The sequence below is a fragment of the Ailuropoda melanoleuca genome, chromosome 12 (assembly GCF_002007445.2).
Source record: "Ailuropoda melanoleuca isolate Jingjing chromosome 12, ASM200744v2, whole genome shotgun sequence".
In the NCBI taxonomy this organism is placed as follows: Eukaryota; Metazoa; Chordata; class Mammalia; order Carnivora; family Ursidae; genus Ailuropoda; species Ailuropoda melanoleuca.
Genome location: NC_048229.1, coordinates 30,531,129 through 30,544,243, shown reverse-complemented (window position 1 = coordinate 30,544,243; position 13,115 = coordinate 30,531,129). Strand labels below are relative to the sequence as shown.

Below are 13,115 nucleotides of genomic sequence, written 5' to 3'. Positions count from 1 at the left end.
TCACCCACCGCCCCGGAGCCCTTTTCCCGTTTCAAAAAGCACTTTCTGACATTGGCAGTGACGTTTATTTCCCTGGGGGTGGAAAGGGGAGTTATATACAGCAGTGACTCAGATGCCCAGGAGCCCCTCACCCCAACAAGGGGCTTGGGTGGGGAAGGGAGGCGTTGGCAGAAGGCACACAGTGGCGATGTCCTGGAGGAGGCCAGGAATTCTGGATGGGGGTGTAGTGTATCCTGGGAGACCCAGATGGGGAAACAGCCTCGGTGAGGGCAGCTGGTCCCGAGAGCTCAGAGCTCGTGCCCGTTGCTCCTCTCGTGCCCCCCCTGGCTACAGGAGGACGCAGGGACAGCCTCCGTCTTTCTTCCTGGGGGCACTGGGTGGGCTGGGCGGCAGCTCTTGTTCTTGATACTTCCTGTGGGAAGAAGCTGCTGAGTTTGGGTCATAGGGGCTGGGGACAAGGACACCAGGAAGGGCACACTGCTCACCTGACGGCCCGCACCAGCTGCTCGAAGGCCTCATCCACATTGAGGCGCAATTTGGCCGAGGCCTCGAAGTAGGCCACATGGTGGGAGGCGCCAAAGGCAGAGGCTTCAGATCGGGGCACCTGGGAGGGGGACAGTGGGAGGAGTCAGGTCTGCACTCAGGGTGGGGCCCAGCCGTGGGAGGGAGGCAGACACACTATATACTCTGATGGGGGTGACATAGTGTGGGGGACAAGGGAAGGGGAAAATTGCAAGGAGATCATGGGGAACATGCCAAGAGGGCTCGGCACCATTAAGTAAGGAATCAGTTAAGGAATCATTAAGTAAGGAATTCACAGACGTTTGCCTTTCTGAACATCAGATGACTGAGTTCCTCCTGCAGAAAAGTCAGGGTGTTCCCTGCAGGGGCCTGAGCAAAGCTCGGAAGGCTGGAAACCCCCAAAGGCTTGATCTGAAAGTTAGTTCTGTGTGGAAATCACAGAGTCTCTGTGTGTAGGAAGTGGTGAGAGCAGAGAAAGGGACAAGACACGGTTGGGAATCAAGTGCAAGAGCTGGAGTCCTCTGGGGGGGGGTGCGGGGAGCCACGGGAGGGCTGTGAGCAGGGCAGGGGCAGGCAGGGGCAGTGGGGGGCCTAGTGGGAGGCTGACTGGAGGTGGGGATGGAGCAGAGTTGGGGCTGGTCGACCTGGATCCTGATGGGCACAGGTGCCCTTGGTGCTATCCAGCCATCCCCTCTGTGAAGTCTTATGTGCAACGTTGGGAACTCAGAAGATCCAATTTGGGGGCAACACATCTAGTGATGTGTGTGACAACAGAGGGAGCGGGACCAGGGGAGTCCAAGGAGGATGCTGATGTGAGGAGATGCACTGACAGGAGCCTCCCAAGGGGGGGCGGGGGTGGGGGCGGGGGTGTCCAGACCTGGCGCTGTGTCTCCAGATCTGCCTTGTTCCCAACCAACACGATGGGAAAATCATCTCGGTCCTTGACTCGGAGGATCTGCGTGAAAAGCTTGCCCACCTCATTGAAACTGCAGACGAAGCCAGAGGCGTGAGGTCTAGCCAGCCACTGGGCCCCAGTCCGCCCCCCTCAGCCACCCTCCACTCCTCTCACCTCTGCCGGTCATTAATGGCAAACACCAGCAGAAAGCCGTGGCCAGCACGCATGTACTGCTCCCGCATGGCACCGAACTCCTCCTGGCCTGCTGTATCCAGGACTGCAGACAGGGCCCCCCAGCTGCCCCCGGGAGCCCTCAGCCCCACCACCATCCCCCCATCCACTCCCCGCCATCCTCACTGTCCAGCCGGGCTGGGACACCATCCACAGTGCAGATCTTCGTATAGGAGTCTTCGATGGTGGGGTCGTAGTCAGACACAAAGTAGGACTGGTGGGACAGGGAGAAGACACTGTTACCACGGTTCCTGCCGTGCCCCAGGAGAGATGATGTAGTCCTGCCCCTGGCTTCTGCCTCCCCCCGCCTTCTTTCTGGGTCTCTGTTCCCCCTCTCTGGGGGTCTCTGTCCCTTCCTTCCACCCTACCTAGTCTCTTTTTTCTGAGTCTCTCCTGGTCCTCTCTTTCTGGTATAGTGTACATCTCCCACATGCTGATTGCATCCTGGCTGTGCGGCATTAAACAAATCACTTCCCCTCTCTGAACCTCAATTTCCTCATTTGGAAAATAAGGATAAAAATAGGAGTACACTTAATCCAGCGTTTGTGAGACTGGGGGGAAATCCCTGTTAAGCATTTAATGTATGGCTTGGATATAGTAGGTGCTCAGTTATTGGGAATTACTAATGTCCAGAATCTCTGCCTGTCTGTATCTCTCCCTCCTCCTCCTCCTCTTCCCTCTTTTTTGCTCCTTCTCCTTCCTCCTCCTCCCTCTCCCCCCTTCTCAGGCAGCTTCTAGTGTCTCCTCCCAGGGGAAGGTCCTAGTCCCAATCCAGCCACAGAGAAGCTGCCCCGCCCGCGGGCTGGGCCCCTCCCTTCCTGCCTGGGTCAGGCCAGCCTCCAGCCAGGCCTTTGGCCAGCTTTGGGTCTGTCCCTGGGTGCAAAGGGCCCAGGGCTGGGGCCTTTTTCTATATAGGCAGGGGCTCCCATGCAGGCACTGGCTGGGGTCTCTAGAGGCCCACTCCTTGGGCCCCATCTCAGAAGCAGATACCTTTCTAAGGTTTCACTAAGGTGGGAGGGTTTCCCTTGGGAATGGGGTGGAGGTTTCCCAGGCAGGGGTGGATTTTCAAGAGAGAAGGGGTGATATGGTAGCTGGGGGTCTGAGAGCTGCATCCCATCTGTTAGGGGAGGGGGGCTCAGTGAGGGCTTGTCCTGAAGGGAGGGTGCAGGGACCACGCCACTGGGGGGATTACGGGCATGTGTTCAGAACACATCTGGAGAAGTTCGGTGTGAGAGCTGGGGAGAGCCCCGGGTGCACATTTGGGAGCTTTGTCATGGAATATAGGTACATGTTTAGGGATTCTCAGATACCCTGAGATGCATTTATAGGGTCAGAGAAACTCCTAAGGAGCAGGTCTCAGTGGGTGTCAAGAATCTGGGGGCTTCTTCATGGAGGTGATTTGGGGGCTAGCCAAGGTTTCTAAGACGGGTCAAGGAGTTAGAGGGGAAGAAAACTAAACATGGAGGAATGGGTGGTTTTCCCTGGGGGAGGGTGGAGGTCTGGGTCTGGTAGGATGGGGGATCCCCAGGACAGGAGGTGTGGTCTTAAGAATTCTCTGGAATGGCCAAGGGGCAGGATCTTTCCGAAATTTCTTGGGTCTGAGGGTGCCTCTCTCAGGACCAGATGGTACTGGATAGGCCCCAGGCAAAGTCTGGGCACAATTTCTAGATTCTGCGGGAACTAAGTATCTAGACTAGGGTCATCTCCCAGTTAGGCTTTGGGTGGCTTAGAGTCCCGGGAAGCTGGGACTTGGGATCTAGGGGAGATGGGGCTCAGGGTAGAGGGAAGTGACACCTGGGGGGTGGGGGCCTATGAGACTGCTTAGGGTCTAAATGGGGTGACTTCTGGATTTGGGGTGCTCCTAGGAGGTGCTCAGGGTCAAGTCAGCAGGGAAGCGGGATCTTGGGTACTGGGAGGAGGGACGGTGGGTCTCAGGATGCGAGTATAGGTCCCTTGTGTAGGGGGTGGAGGCCCTGGAGGGAGGAGCTCAGGGTCACAATCTGAGGGGATTTTTTAAGGTTAGCGGTCTCATAGGAGGGTCTCAGTGATGGATCGAGGGGAAATCGGGGTCTCAGGGATCTCCCGAAAGGCTCAGTTCTAGGTCCCGGGGGCACCCCCCCGGGTGAGGGCCCACTACCTGAATGAACTGGATGGTCAGCGCGCTCTTGCCCACGCCGCCGCCGCCCACGACCACCAGCTTGTGTGTCTCGCTGGGTGGGGGGTCCCCGGGCCCTGGCCCCCCGCCCCGGGGCCGCCCCCGCCCTGTCCCGGACGCCGCCCCGCTGCTCATGTCGCCACCGCTGCTGCTGCCGCCGCTACCGCCTTGGGGGGAGCCGGGCGGGGCCTAGGGGCGGGCCACGCTAATAAGGCTACTGCATAATCATGAGCTCCGGAGAGAAGGACTGGAGTCTCGGAACACTTAGGCAAGGCCAGGGAAAAGGAGGAGCTATGCTAATAAGGGAAGGGGAAAAGCTTTCGTTGTGAAGGGGAATTCCGAATGGGGCGGGAATATGCTAATGTCAGGACTACAATCACCCAGGGCAGCGCCACGCGCTCTCGGCGGCGGGCCGTCTGTGGGCGGGGCTATGCTAATAAGAGCTCTCACTCTGTCCGCAGACGGGTCGGGAAAATCGTTCGGGGAGGTGCTATGCAAATGAGGATCCCGGAGACACCGCTTTTCAGGGCACCATCCCCGGGGCCTTGTTTTAGTAGGCGGGGCTCGTCGACTCGCGCGCGGCCGTATATAGGCGCGCTCCGAGGAAGGAGCCGGTCTTGAGGGGAAGCTCCACCTCCGTACTGGGATCCCAGCCAAATATCCGACCCGGGCGTTTAGGCTGGACGCTGGAGTCTCCGCCCGCTAAGGGACCCAGGCTTCCGGTTCCCGGAGTCCCAGCCAAGCGGAAGACAGACTGGGAGGGGAGATGGGGCCCTGGAGGGGGACAGCGGGGTAACGGGACAGGGAGGGGCCGTGAGATCACTGCATTCCTAATCCCTGAGCCAGCTCGCCCAGACCGGGGTGGATGGGTTGTGAAAGGCCTAGGGCCAGGATTTCTGAGTCTTGAAGGAGGAGGAAGCTGAGGGCCCAGACTCCGGGGTCTCTCGGAGAGAATGAGACTGGAGGCCTGGACTCCTGGGTCCCGGGGAGGAGGGGATCAGGGAGTCTTTCCACTAGGTTCCGTAAAGGAGGGAGCTGGGGGCCTGGACTCTTGGGTCCAGGGTTGGTGGGGCCGGGGAGTCAGAAATCTGAGTCTGGAAGAATTCGGACTGGGAACCCGAACACTTGCGTCTGTGTGAAGTACGAGCCTGAGACCAGGAATGGTCTGAGGAAGGAAGGGCATGAGGGCCCGACTCCTGGTTGTGAGGAAGGAGGGGTCGAACTCCCAAGTCCCAGGGAGGAGGAAAATGGGAGTCCGGACTCCTGCTGAGTGAGAGGATATCGGAATTTGGACTTTTCCATCCTAAATGAGGAGGAGGTTGTAGGGTCGGGCTCCTTCGTTCTAAATTTAGAGGGGATTTAGGAGACCGGGATATTCTGGGATCCCCAGAAGGTGGGCGGCGCAACTCCCAGCTTTTTTTCTAACGCCCACGTTTCGGAACTACAATTCCCTTGCAGCGGCCCTGCTCAGTGCTCTACGTCACTTCCTGTTCCGTAGCTCTTTCCGCGCGCGCGCAGGGCACCGTGGGGGCCTTGTCGCGGGCTACCGCAACCCCGCCCACTTCACCTCTCACCTCCTTGCTGTCCCCGCGCGACGGAGGCGACGCGCGGACTACGCCTCCCGGCGTCCGTCGCGCGCGCCCCAGCCTGTGTGCCCCATTGGCTTCTGGGAAACTGAGTCCGGAGCCTTCCCACCAGCCTTCACGGCACCGTGCTCGGTACTTGAAGTCCCGGCAAGCTCGGCGGCGTTTTAGCTCCGCCCCTCTCCTCCCTCTGCTCGCGAGCCCCCCCAGCCCGCCCCGCCCCGCGCCGGGGCCGGAGCCGCAGCCCGAGCGGCGGGGTAAGATGGCGGCGGCAGTCTGGGCCGCGGGGCTCGGGCCTATCGGGGTGGGCGGGGCGGAGTCGGGTCGCTAGTTGTCCCGGGGTCCTCCCTACACGCCGCGGGGCCTAGAGGACTTAGCGGGGCGGCCTCGGGCCCGGCAGCGGCGGCGGAACCTGGTGCCGAGCGGGGGGCCTTCTCAAGGCCCCGGGACGCGTCTGTGGGTTCCGGGGGGCATCTACGGGGCGTCCCCGTGAGGACTGGGGACGTCCACCGGGCTGGACCGGGACTGGAACCTGCTCTTCATCACATAGCTGGCCTGGGTCATTTCTGTAGGCACTGTTGATCGTCTTTATGGGCTGACCCGAGGTTAGGGTCTGTTTATAGGGTTCTGGGGCCATCTTGAGATCTTGAGATATGTCCCAGGGTGAAGGAGGTCTGCAAGAGCTGAGGAGTGTCTGCAGAGCCATCTATAGCACCCGGGGTATGTCTGTTAGGGTTGGGAGTGTCTACATGGGCTGACTTGAGGATGCGGCTCACCTACATGGGTCTGGGGCCAGTTAGCGGGCCTGGAAGAACTGTTCGAGGGCTAGGAAGTCTTTTAGGGCCACCCAGAGGGGTGGGATATGCCCACCAAGGGAGGGAAGCAAATACTGAGGTGTGCTGTGAGGCCTGGATGGGTCTCTAACGTCTGAAGAGTGCCTAATCTGGGTGACAGGAGGCTGGGGGCAGTTAGAAGGACCTGGAACCATCTAGGTGGCTTTCAGTGTGACTGCAAGAGTGCAGTCTTTATGCCTGAAGCAAATTCGAATGCCTTTTGGGGCTGGATAATCGCGTGGAGAACAAGACAAAGGAGAGTATTGGAAAATTCGCCCAGCTCAAATGTGCTTGCACTTTATAATGTAATTCAAATGAAAAAATGTTTTTAAATTCTGCCTTGCCCTGGAGCTATAGAGATTAGAATTAGTCCATGTTAGTGTGGGGGAAGTCTGTAGGATCATCTAGATTCGTTTAGTGCAATGCTTTTTGAACTCTTTTGACCTTGATCTACAGTAAGAGGTACATTTTTTATTGAGACCCATTGCATCCTGACATACGTATTTAATACCAAAGTCCCATTAATTAATATTTCCACTTACTATCTGTGATGTACCGTGAAGAATTTTCTACTGCGTTCAATTTATTTTTATTTTTATTTTTTTTAAAGATTTTTTATTTGACAGAGACAGACAGCCAGCGAGAGAGGGAACACAAGCAGGGGAGTAGGAGAGGAAGAAGCAGGCTCCCAGCAGAGGAACCTGATGTGGGGCTCAATCCCATAATGCCAGGATCACGCCCTGAGCCAAAGGCAGACGCTCAACGACTAAGCCACCCAGGCGCCCCCAATTTATTATTTTTTTTAATAACAAGCTATACTGAACCACTATACTGCTATCAGACTGTAGTTTGGGAAACACTGATCTAGAGGGACCTAGCGATGTCTGCAGAATGTCTTTTCATGTTGAAAAGATCTAAGGAGCCATGGGTGTGTCTGCAAAGCCCAGGGCTTGTCTAAATGGGAGCATCTTCATATGCTGCAGAGGGCTTGGAGATCTGTGTGTCTGGATCTTGATTAGGCTTCTGTTATGTGACAGTCACTGTTCAGCATAGCATGTGCTTCCCCCAGAGGTGCTGGAGAGCAGCTCTGGGGCTGGGAACTGTCCATGGGGTTTATAGGCAGGACATGTTAGTGGGAGTTAGGGAAGGAACCACAGGCTCATTGCTGGGAGCTTTGGCACAGCTTGGACATGTGTGGTAGGAGAGAGACCAGGACCCGGGTGTTTGCTTTGGAGGGATGCAGTTGGAAGAGTGGCAGAGAAAGGCTAATAATGCTAAGTATTGTTACTTTGTATAGAACGCTATGCTGACTCTGGGGCAGAAGTCAGTCCGCTTTCAATTCTTACCGCCCTTCTTGGAGGTAGATATTCCTATTGTGCTTATTTCCAGATAAGTACAACGAGTTGGGGGATGGTGGGTGGTGGTGGTTACAGTTTCAAAGTTTTCTGGGTACTCTGAGACTGGATATTGTTTTCAAAGTAGCAGATTTGATGGTTCCAGGGAAGCCTGCAACTGAGATAGTCATGCTTTCTGAAGCCCTAATCCAGACACCCACCAATGTGAAGGATAATCTCTCAACTTCAGTGTGATCTAAGAATTTCTGTGAGGTCTCGAAAGCTTGAGCCATGCTTTCATCCAATGGCCAGATAGGCCGTAGGTGGGTGCCCTCTGTGGGGTCGGGTGGCCAGCATGCCTTTCTGAAAGCAGTGTTTTCAGTTCGGTACTGGTTTTGTACATCGGTCTATTGTAGTTCCATCTTTGGCATATAAATACAATTTTTTTTGGTTCCGTGCCATTGAGGAGAATTGATGCTGTAGGAAGTTGTGTGGTATTTGAGGTACACCCAGCCCACTGGCACATATCTCAGTTTGGGAAAGGAGGGTTTATGAGACTATGAGACACGGTTTTTGAAATCACAACTCAACCGAAACAAAATCTTGGCGTTGGGTTGGCTCTTAGGAGGGTGGGCAGTGAGGTCTTAAGGCTTGGCCATGGGGGAAGCTGTGGGCACTCGGGAGTGCTGTGTTGAAACGGGAGGCTGAGAAGGCCTCCCTTCCACAAAGGAGGCAGCTAAGGTCCAGGCAAGGGAAGAGAGCCCACTCTGGTCCCTCCGATGGCTGCCCCGGGCCTGGGCTTCGCCCAAGGACTGGAGTGCGGTGGTAGAGGGAAGGGATACCAGAGAGGATGCTAGTCAAAGCAATGTTGGAGGCCCTTGAGGTCTTTGCGTCCATCTCCTGCTTCCGTGCCCCAGTCTCCACTCCAAACTCTCACCCCCTCAACTGCCAGGTGACCATGGAGGAAGAAGATGAGTCTCGAGGGAAGACAGAGGAGTCGGGCGAGGATCGGGGCGATGGTCCACCGGACAGAGACCCCACGCTTTCTCCTTCTGCCTTTATCCTGGTAAGGCTGCTAGACATCTGGGGCCAAGGGAGGCATGGGCTGCAAGTTCAGATCTCAGGGCCCAGCTCCTGGGTCCTGGGGGGAGGAGGGGCTGGGGGCCTGGATTCTTGGCTCCTCTGAAGGGTTCGAGTTTGGTTATAGGGGTGCCTGGAATGGCTGTCCCCCGGAGCAGAGCTTGTGACCATTTGCACGAGTCCCCTGACTGCACTTTCTTTCCACCCCCTTCACCCTGCACCTTTTCTCTAGCGGGCCATTCAGCAGGCTGTGGGAAGTTCCCTGCAGGGGGATCTGCCAAATGATAAAGGTATGACGGGTTCTGGTTCCTCTTAGCCTCCTGTCCCATCTCTGTGTTCTTTATCCTAATTTCATTCATAACCACTTTCCTGAGGCCTCCTGGGTACCACCCTTGTGCTGGCACAGGGAGCCAAAAGATGGGTCAGGCCCCATGGCTGCCTCAGAGGGGCTCCCAGTCTGGTGGAGGGGAGACACCGTCACCGCGCAGAAGTAGCCCGAGGCACTGTGAGAGGGCAGGAGGCCTAGTTAAGCAAGTGTTGGGGGAGACGGGTTTCTGGGAAGGCTTCCTAGAGGGGGAGACAGGTGAACTGGGTCTCTAAGGATGTATTAGAGATGACCAGTAAAGAGGAAAGCCTGGAAGACAGAGGCACCCAGCAGGCGCATGGCACCAGGGCACATTGCAGGACTGAGTCCTGGTTCTTTGGGGGGCTGGTGGGCACGGGGGTGTGAGCAGGAGGCAAGGCAGGAGAGCTCCGTGGGGACTGGGTCACAGCAAGGCTCTAATGCCACGCTGACTTGTCTGAACATCATCCTGAGGGCAGCTAGGAAGACAGAGGGGTGAGAGTGTTGGCACCTCGGAATGGTGTTAGGGATGTCCTTCTAGGACCGAAGTTGGGACGTAGGGGATGGAGGCAGGGAGAGCAGGCAGGCGCTTGGTTCCCTTGTCAAGAGCCAGGGCAGGCTCCTCTTTTCTCTGCCCCAGAGTCTCTGTGTCTAGTCCCCTGTTTCCAATCCCCGACACAAATCTCTCTCCAGATGGCTCCCGGTGTCACGGCCTTCGATGGAGGCGCTGCCGGAGCCCACGGTCAGAGCCCCGTTCCCAGGAGTCAGGGGGGACTGACACGGCTACTGTGAGTAAGAGCAGGGGGCTGGAGGCCCAGACTCTGGGGGCTGGGGGAGCTAGGTCACTGGGGTCTGGATCCTGGAGTTGGGTTTGGGAACCCAGACTCCTGGGGCTGGAGTTGGTCAGCAGCGGTGTCGGAGGGCCTGGGGACATCATCTGTAGGGGTGGGCCTTGGATCCCAGAGGCAAATCAGGTTGAGGGAACGGGTTGGATCCCTGCATTTTCTTGAGATTTCAGACGTTTGGGTTCCTGAGAGTTTAGAGGCTGGGGAAATGGGATTTGTGGGTCCTCACATGAGCAGGGACAGGTTGGAGCCCCTCCTGGCCTATTGCAGGTGTTGGACATGGCCGCAGACAGCTTCCTCACGGGGCTGGTGAGTGTTCTGGATCCCCCAGATACCTGGGTTCCCAGCCACCTGGACCTGCGGCCTGGCGAGTGAGTAGTTGGGCAGCTGGAGCGGGAGAGGCCTTTGGTATGGGAGCTGGAAGCTTCCCTCAGGCTCACTCACCCCCTTCTGCCCTGCAGAAGCGAGGACATGCTGGAGCTGGTGGCCGAGGTCCGAATCGGGGACAGGGATCCGATCCCTCTGCCCGTGCCTAGCCTGCTGCCCCGTCTCAGGGCCTGGAGGACAGGCAAAACGGGTATGTGGGGCCAGGGCAGAGCTGCGCAGGCGGCCTCAGAGTTGTGCTGGAGTCAGCTGTCGTTGGTAGTAATAGTAGTGATCGTGTCATTTAGACAAAACCCTTAAGCCTTTGCCTGTTAGACCAAAGTAAAGGCTGTGCGTACGGACAGACGTACGTAAAGGAAACACTGATATGATCCCTAGCATGAAGGAGTCGTTAGCACATGCGAGGCACTCAGTGTCCGGGGCTCCACGTGGCAGAGGAACTGCAGTGGGAATTCATCTCCCTGGGAGCCGGGGACTCTGAGCTCTTAGTTTCTGATTCAGTGGCTTGGGGGTGGGGCCTGGGAACTTGCATTTCTAACCAGTTCGTCGGAGATGCCGCTGCTGCAGGCCCCCGGGACCCTGGTGGGAACCCCAGGTTTAGCCTTCCCTTCTGCGTGTACGTCCACAGTTGGGGTGAGAGGAGAGGAAGGCTCAGTCAGCTCAGGTGCGGCACGGGGGCAGCTAGGAGTACTGTTCTGCAGCTGGCTGTGGCTCCCCAGTTTATGTTTCCCTTGACCTTTTTTTTACAGCCATGGACTGACTTGTGCGTTTGGCTCATGGAACATTGTACCTAGGGCACACCACACTCTCGGGGGCCCACAAGAATATTTTCATTTCTTTTCAAATTATTAGCCATAGAGGATAGATAAACAAAAGGGCATGGCAGTGTCGTAATAAAACTTTATTGACAAAAAACAGATGGCCTTGGGGATTTGGCCCTAGGCCTTCAGTGATATATCTGGAACCTAAGAGTTGTCTTGCTGGGGGGATACTGGGGTTATGTTTTATTCTCTTACTACAGGTGGTTTTCTTCCTCTATTTGGAAACTATTAAGAACTTAGGGGAAAAAAACTGATCCATAATCCTGTGTCATTTAAAAATTATGTAAAGAAGCGGCTGTCTTGCAGTTCCAGACTGCTCCAGCCTGTTTTATCCTCTGGTGGTGGTAATGATTCATAAGCAGGATAGCAAGAGCTCATGCTCACTGAATCCTCATGCCAGGCGCAGTCTAGTTCGTTCCACACAGCTGCTTGTCTGGTCCCCTCTTCCTCGTGAGGTGTGAATGTTATCATCACCATCTTTCTCTGCTTTTGTTTCTTTTCTTTCTTCCTTTCTCTTTTTTTCTTAGATTTATTTATTTATTTTAGAGGGGTGGGGAGGGGCAGAGGGAGAGAGAGAATCTCAAGCAGGCTCCCTGCCGAGCGTGGAGCCCGATGAGGGCCATGAGCTCGTGATCCTGAGATCATGACCTGAGCCGAAATCAGGAGTTGGAGGCGTAACTGCGCCACCCAGGTGTCCCCTCCTGCTTTGTCTTCTTCCATAGCCCTTAGTAGCAGGTGGGCTTTCTGTGTGGCTCATTGAGATTTCTCTCCCTGTGCTCGATGTGAGCTCCTTGAAGGTAGGGACTTTGTCTTTTGTGTTCACTGTTCTATTTCTAGTACCCCAGACCACGCTTGGTGCAAGATGGGCAATCAGTAAAAATGTCCTGAATGAATGAGTGAACCCCCATTGTAGAGATGAGGAAACCAAGGCAGGCAGCAGTTGAGGTCCTTGTCCTTGGTCACGTCACGGGTGAGGGCTTAGAGCCTGGGATCGGGTTGAGAGGTGGCTCTGGGACTGTGCTCTTCAGCCCCTGCTTTCCTGGCACTGTCCCCCTGACCGTGCTGGCATCCTGGCCGTTGCAGGGTCCCTATAGATGTGGTTGAGAGGGGGACCTTGGCACCCAGTGTGTGTGTCCAGAGGTGCAGCCCTGGTCCGTTGTCGCCATGTGTGGGATTTATGGCTCTGAGACCAGGTCCTCAGAAAGCACGGTCTCGGGAGGGCAGAGGAGGTAGCGCAGGAAAGCACGATGTCCGGCCGGCAGGAGGGGGCGGATGCTGGTTGTCCCTGTCACCTGCCAGTGGTGTCTCTGAGTCCTGAGCACATGCAGGCCCTTGAATGGGGCTTGTCACAGACTGACGTATGTGGGGTGAGGACTCAGGCAATCAGGGCTCCCCAGCTCTGCCATTTCCCGGCTCTCGAGAGGGAGTTTCACCTTTGCAGCCACACACAGTTCCCTCCATAAAACAGGATAAATTTCCACCAGAGGCAGCCAGAGCGGCGGGCCAGAGCTTGGCCTCACAGGCAGTCTTGGGTTCAAATTCCAGCTGCCCCGCTGTGGCCCGTGTCTTTTGTGGTAACACTGGTCAGAGGGGGATCGGGGGCTGCAGGCCAGTGGGTGTCTCAGGATACAGGAGCACAGGCTCGGTGGCCACATTGACCAAGTTGGTACCCCAACTTCTCCCCGCTGTGGGCCCTTTGGGAAGATACTGCAGCTCCCTGAGCCTCAGTGTCCTCCAGTAAGGACACAGTACTTGGAGTGAGGAGTTGTAGGAACGTGCTGTGAGCCAAGCTAAGTGTTCAGAGCCGTGCCTGCTGGCGCAGCGAGGGCCGCCGGAGGGGGGCAGTGGCTGGGGTGCCGTCCTGCCTGCGGGCCCCTGTGCAGGACACCGGGAGGAGGGTGTGCACCTGACTGTGGTTCTCCATCTCCACCGTTTCTTTGCAGTTTCTCCACAGCCCCACTCTTCTCGACCCTCCTGTGCCCGCCACCTCCTCACCTTGGGCACCGGAGACGGGGGTCCGGCCCCACCCCCTGCCCCCTCCTCTGCGTCTTCCTCGCCTTCCCCCTTCCCCCTCATCCTCCTCCCCTTC

At 56.8% G+C, this 13,115-nt stretch overlaps 2 protein-coding genes across 2 annotated transcripts in view; one reads left to right on the top strand and one right to left on the bottom strand.

Moving 5' to 3' along the window:
- Window positions 1-46: 46 nt before the first annotated feature.
- Window positions 47-3,976, bottom strand: RRAS (RAS related). Its single transcript, XM_019798133.2, has 6 exons — window positions 3,786-3,976; window positions 1,775-1,862; window positions 1,592-1,694; window positions 1,400-1,508; window positions 486-604; window positions 47-412 (listed from the first exon to the last, which is right to left on the bottom strand). Exons 1-6 carry the CDS (start codon window positions 3,936-3,938, stop codon window positions 328-330), a joined length of 657 nt encoding a protein of 218 aa, XP_019653692.2. The 5' UTR covers window positions 3,939-3,976; the 3' UTR covers window positions 47-327.
- A 1,696-nt stretch (window positions 3,977-5,672) lies between these two features.
- The window catches only part of SCAF1 (SR-related CTD associated factor 1), a 12,735-nt gene continuing 5,292 nt past the window's right edge, over window positions 5,673-13,115 (top strand). The window contains 7 exon segments of the mRNA XM_034638976.1: window positions 5,673-6,106; window positions 8,506-8,619; window positions 8,866-8,923; window positions 9,670-9,764; window positions 10,092-10,192; window positions 10,283-10,398; window positions 12,970-13,115. The exon segment at window positions 12,970-13,115 is cut by the window's right edge and continues 305 nt beyond it. Coding sequence (XP_034494867.1) covers window positions 8,512-8,619; window positions 8,866-8,923; window positions 9,670-9,764; window positions 10,092-10,192; window positions 10,283-10,398; window positions 12,970-13,115 — 624 coding nt within the window. The 5' untranslated portion in view covers window positions 5,673-6,106; window positions 8,506-8,511.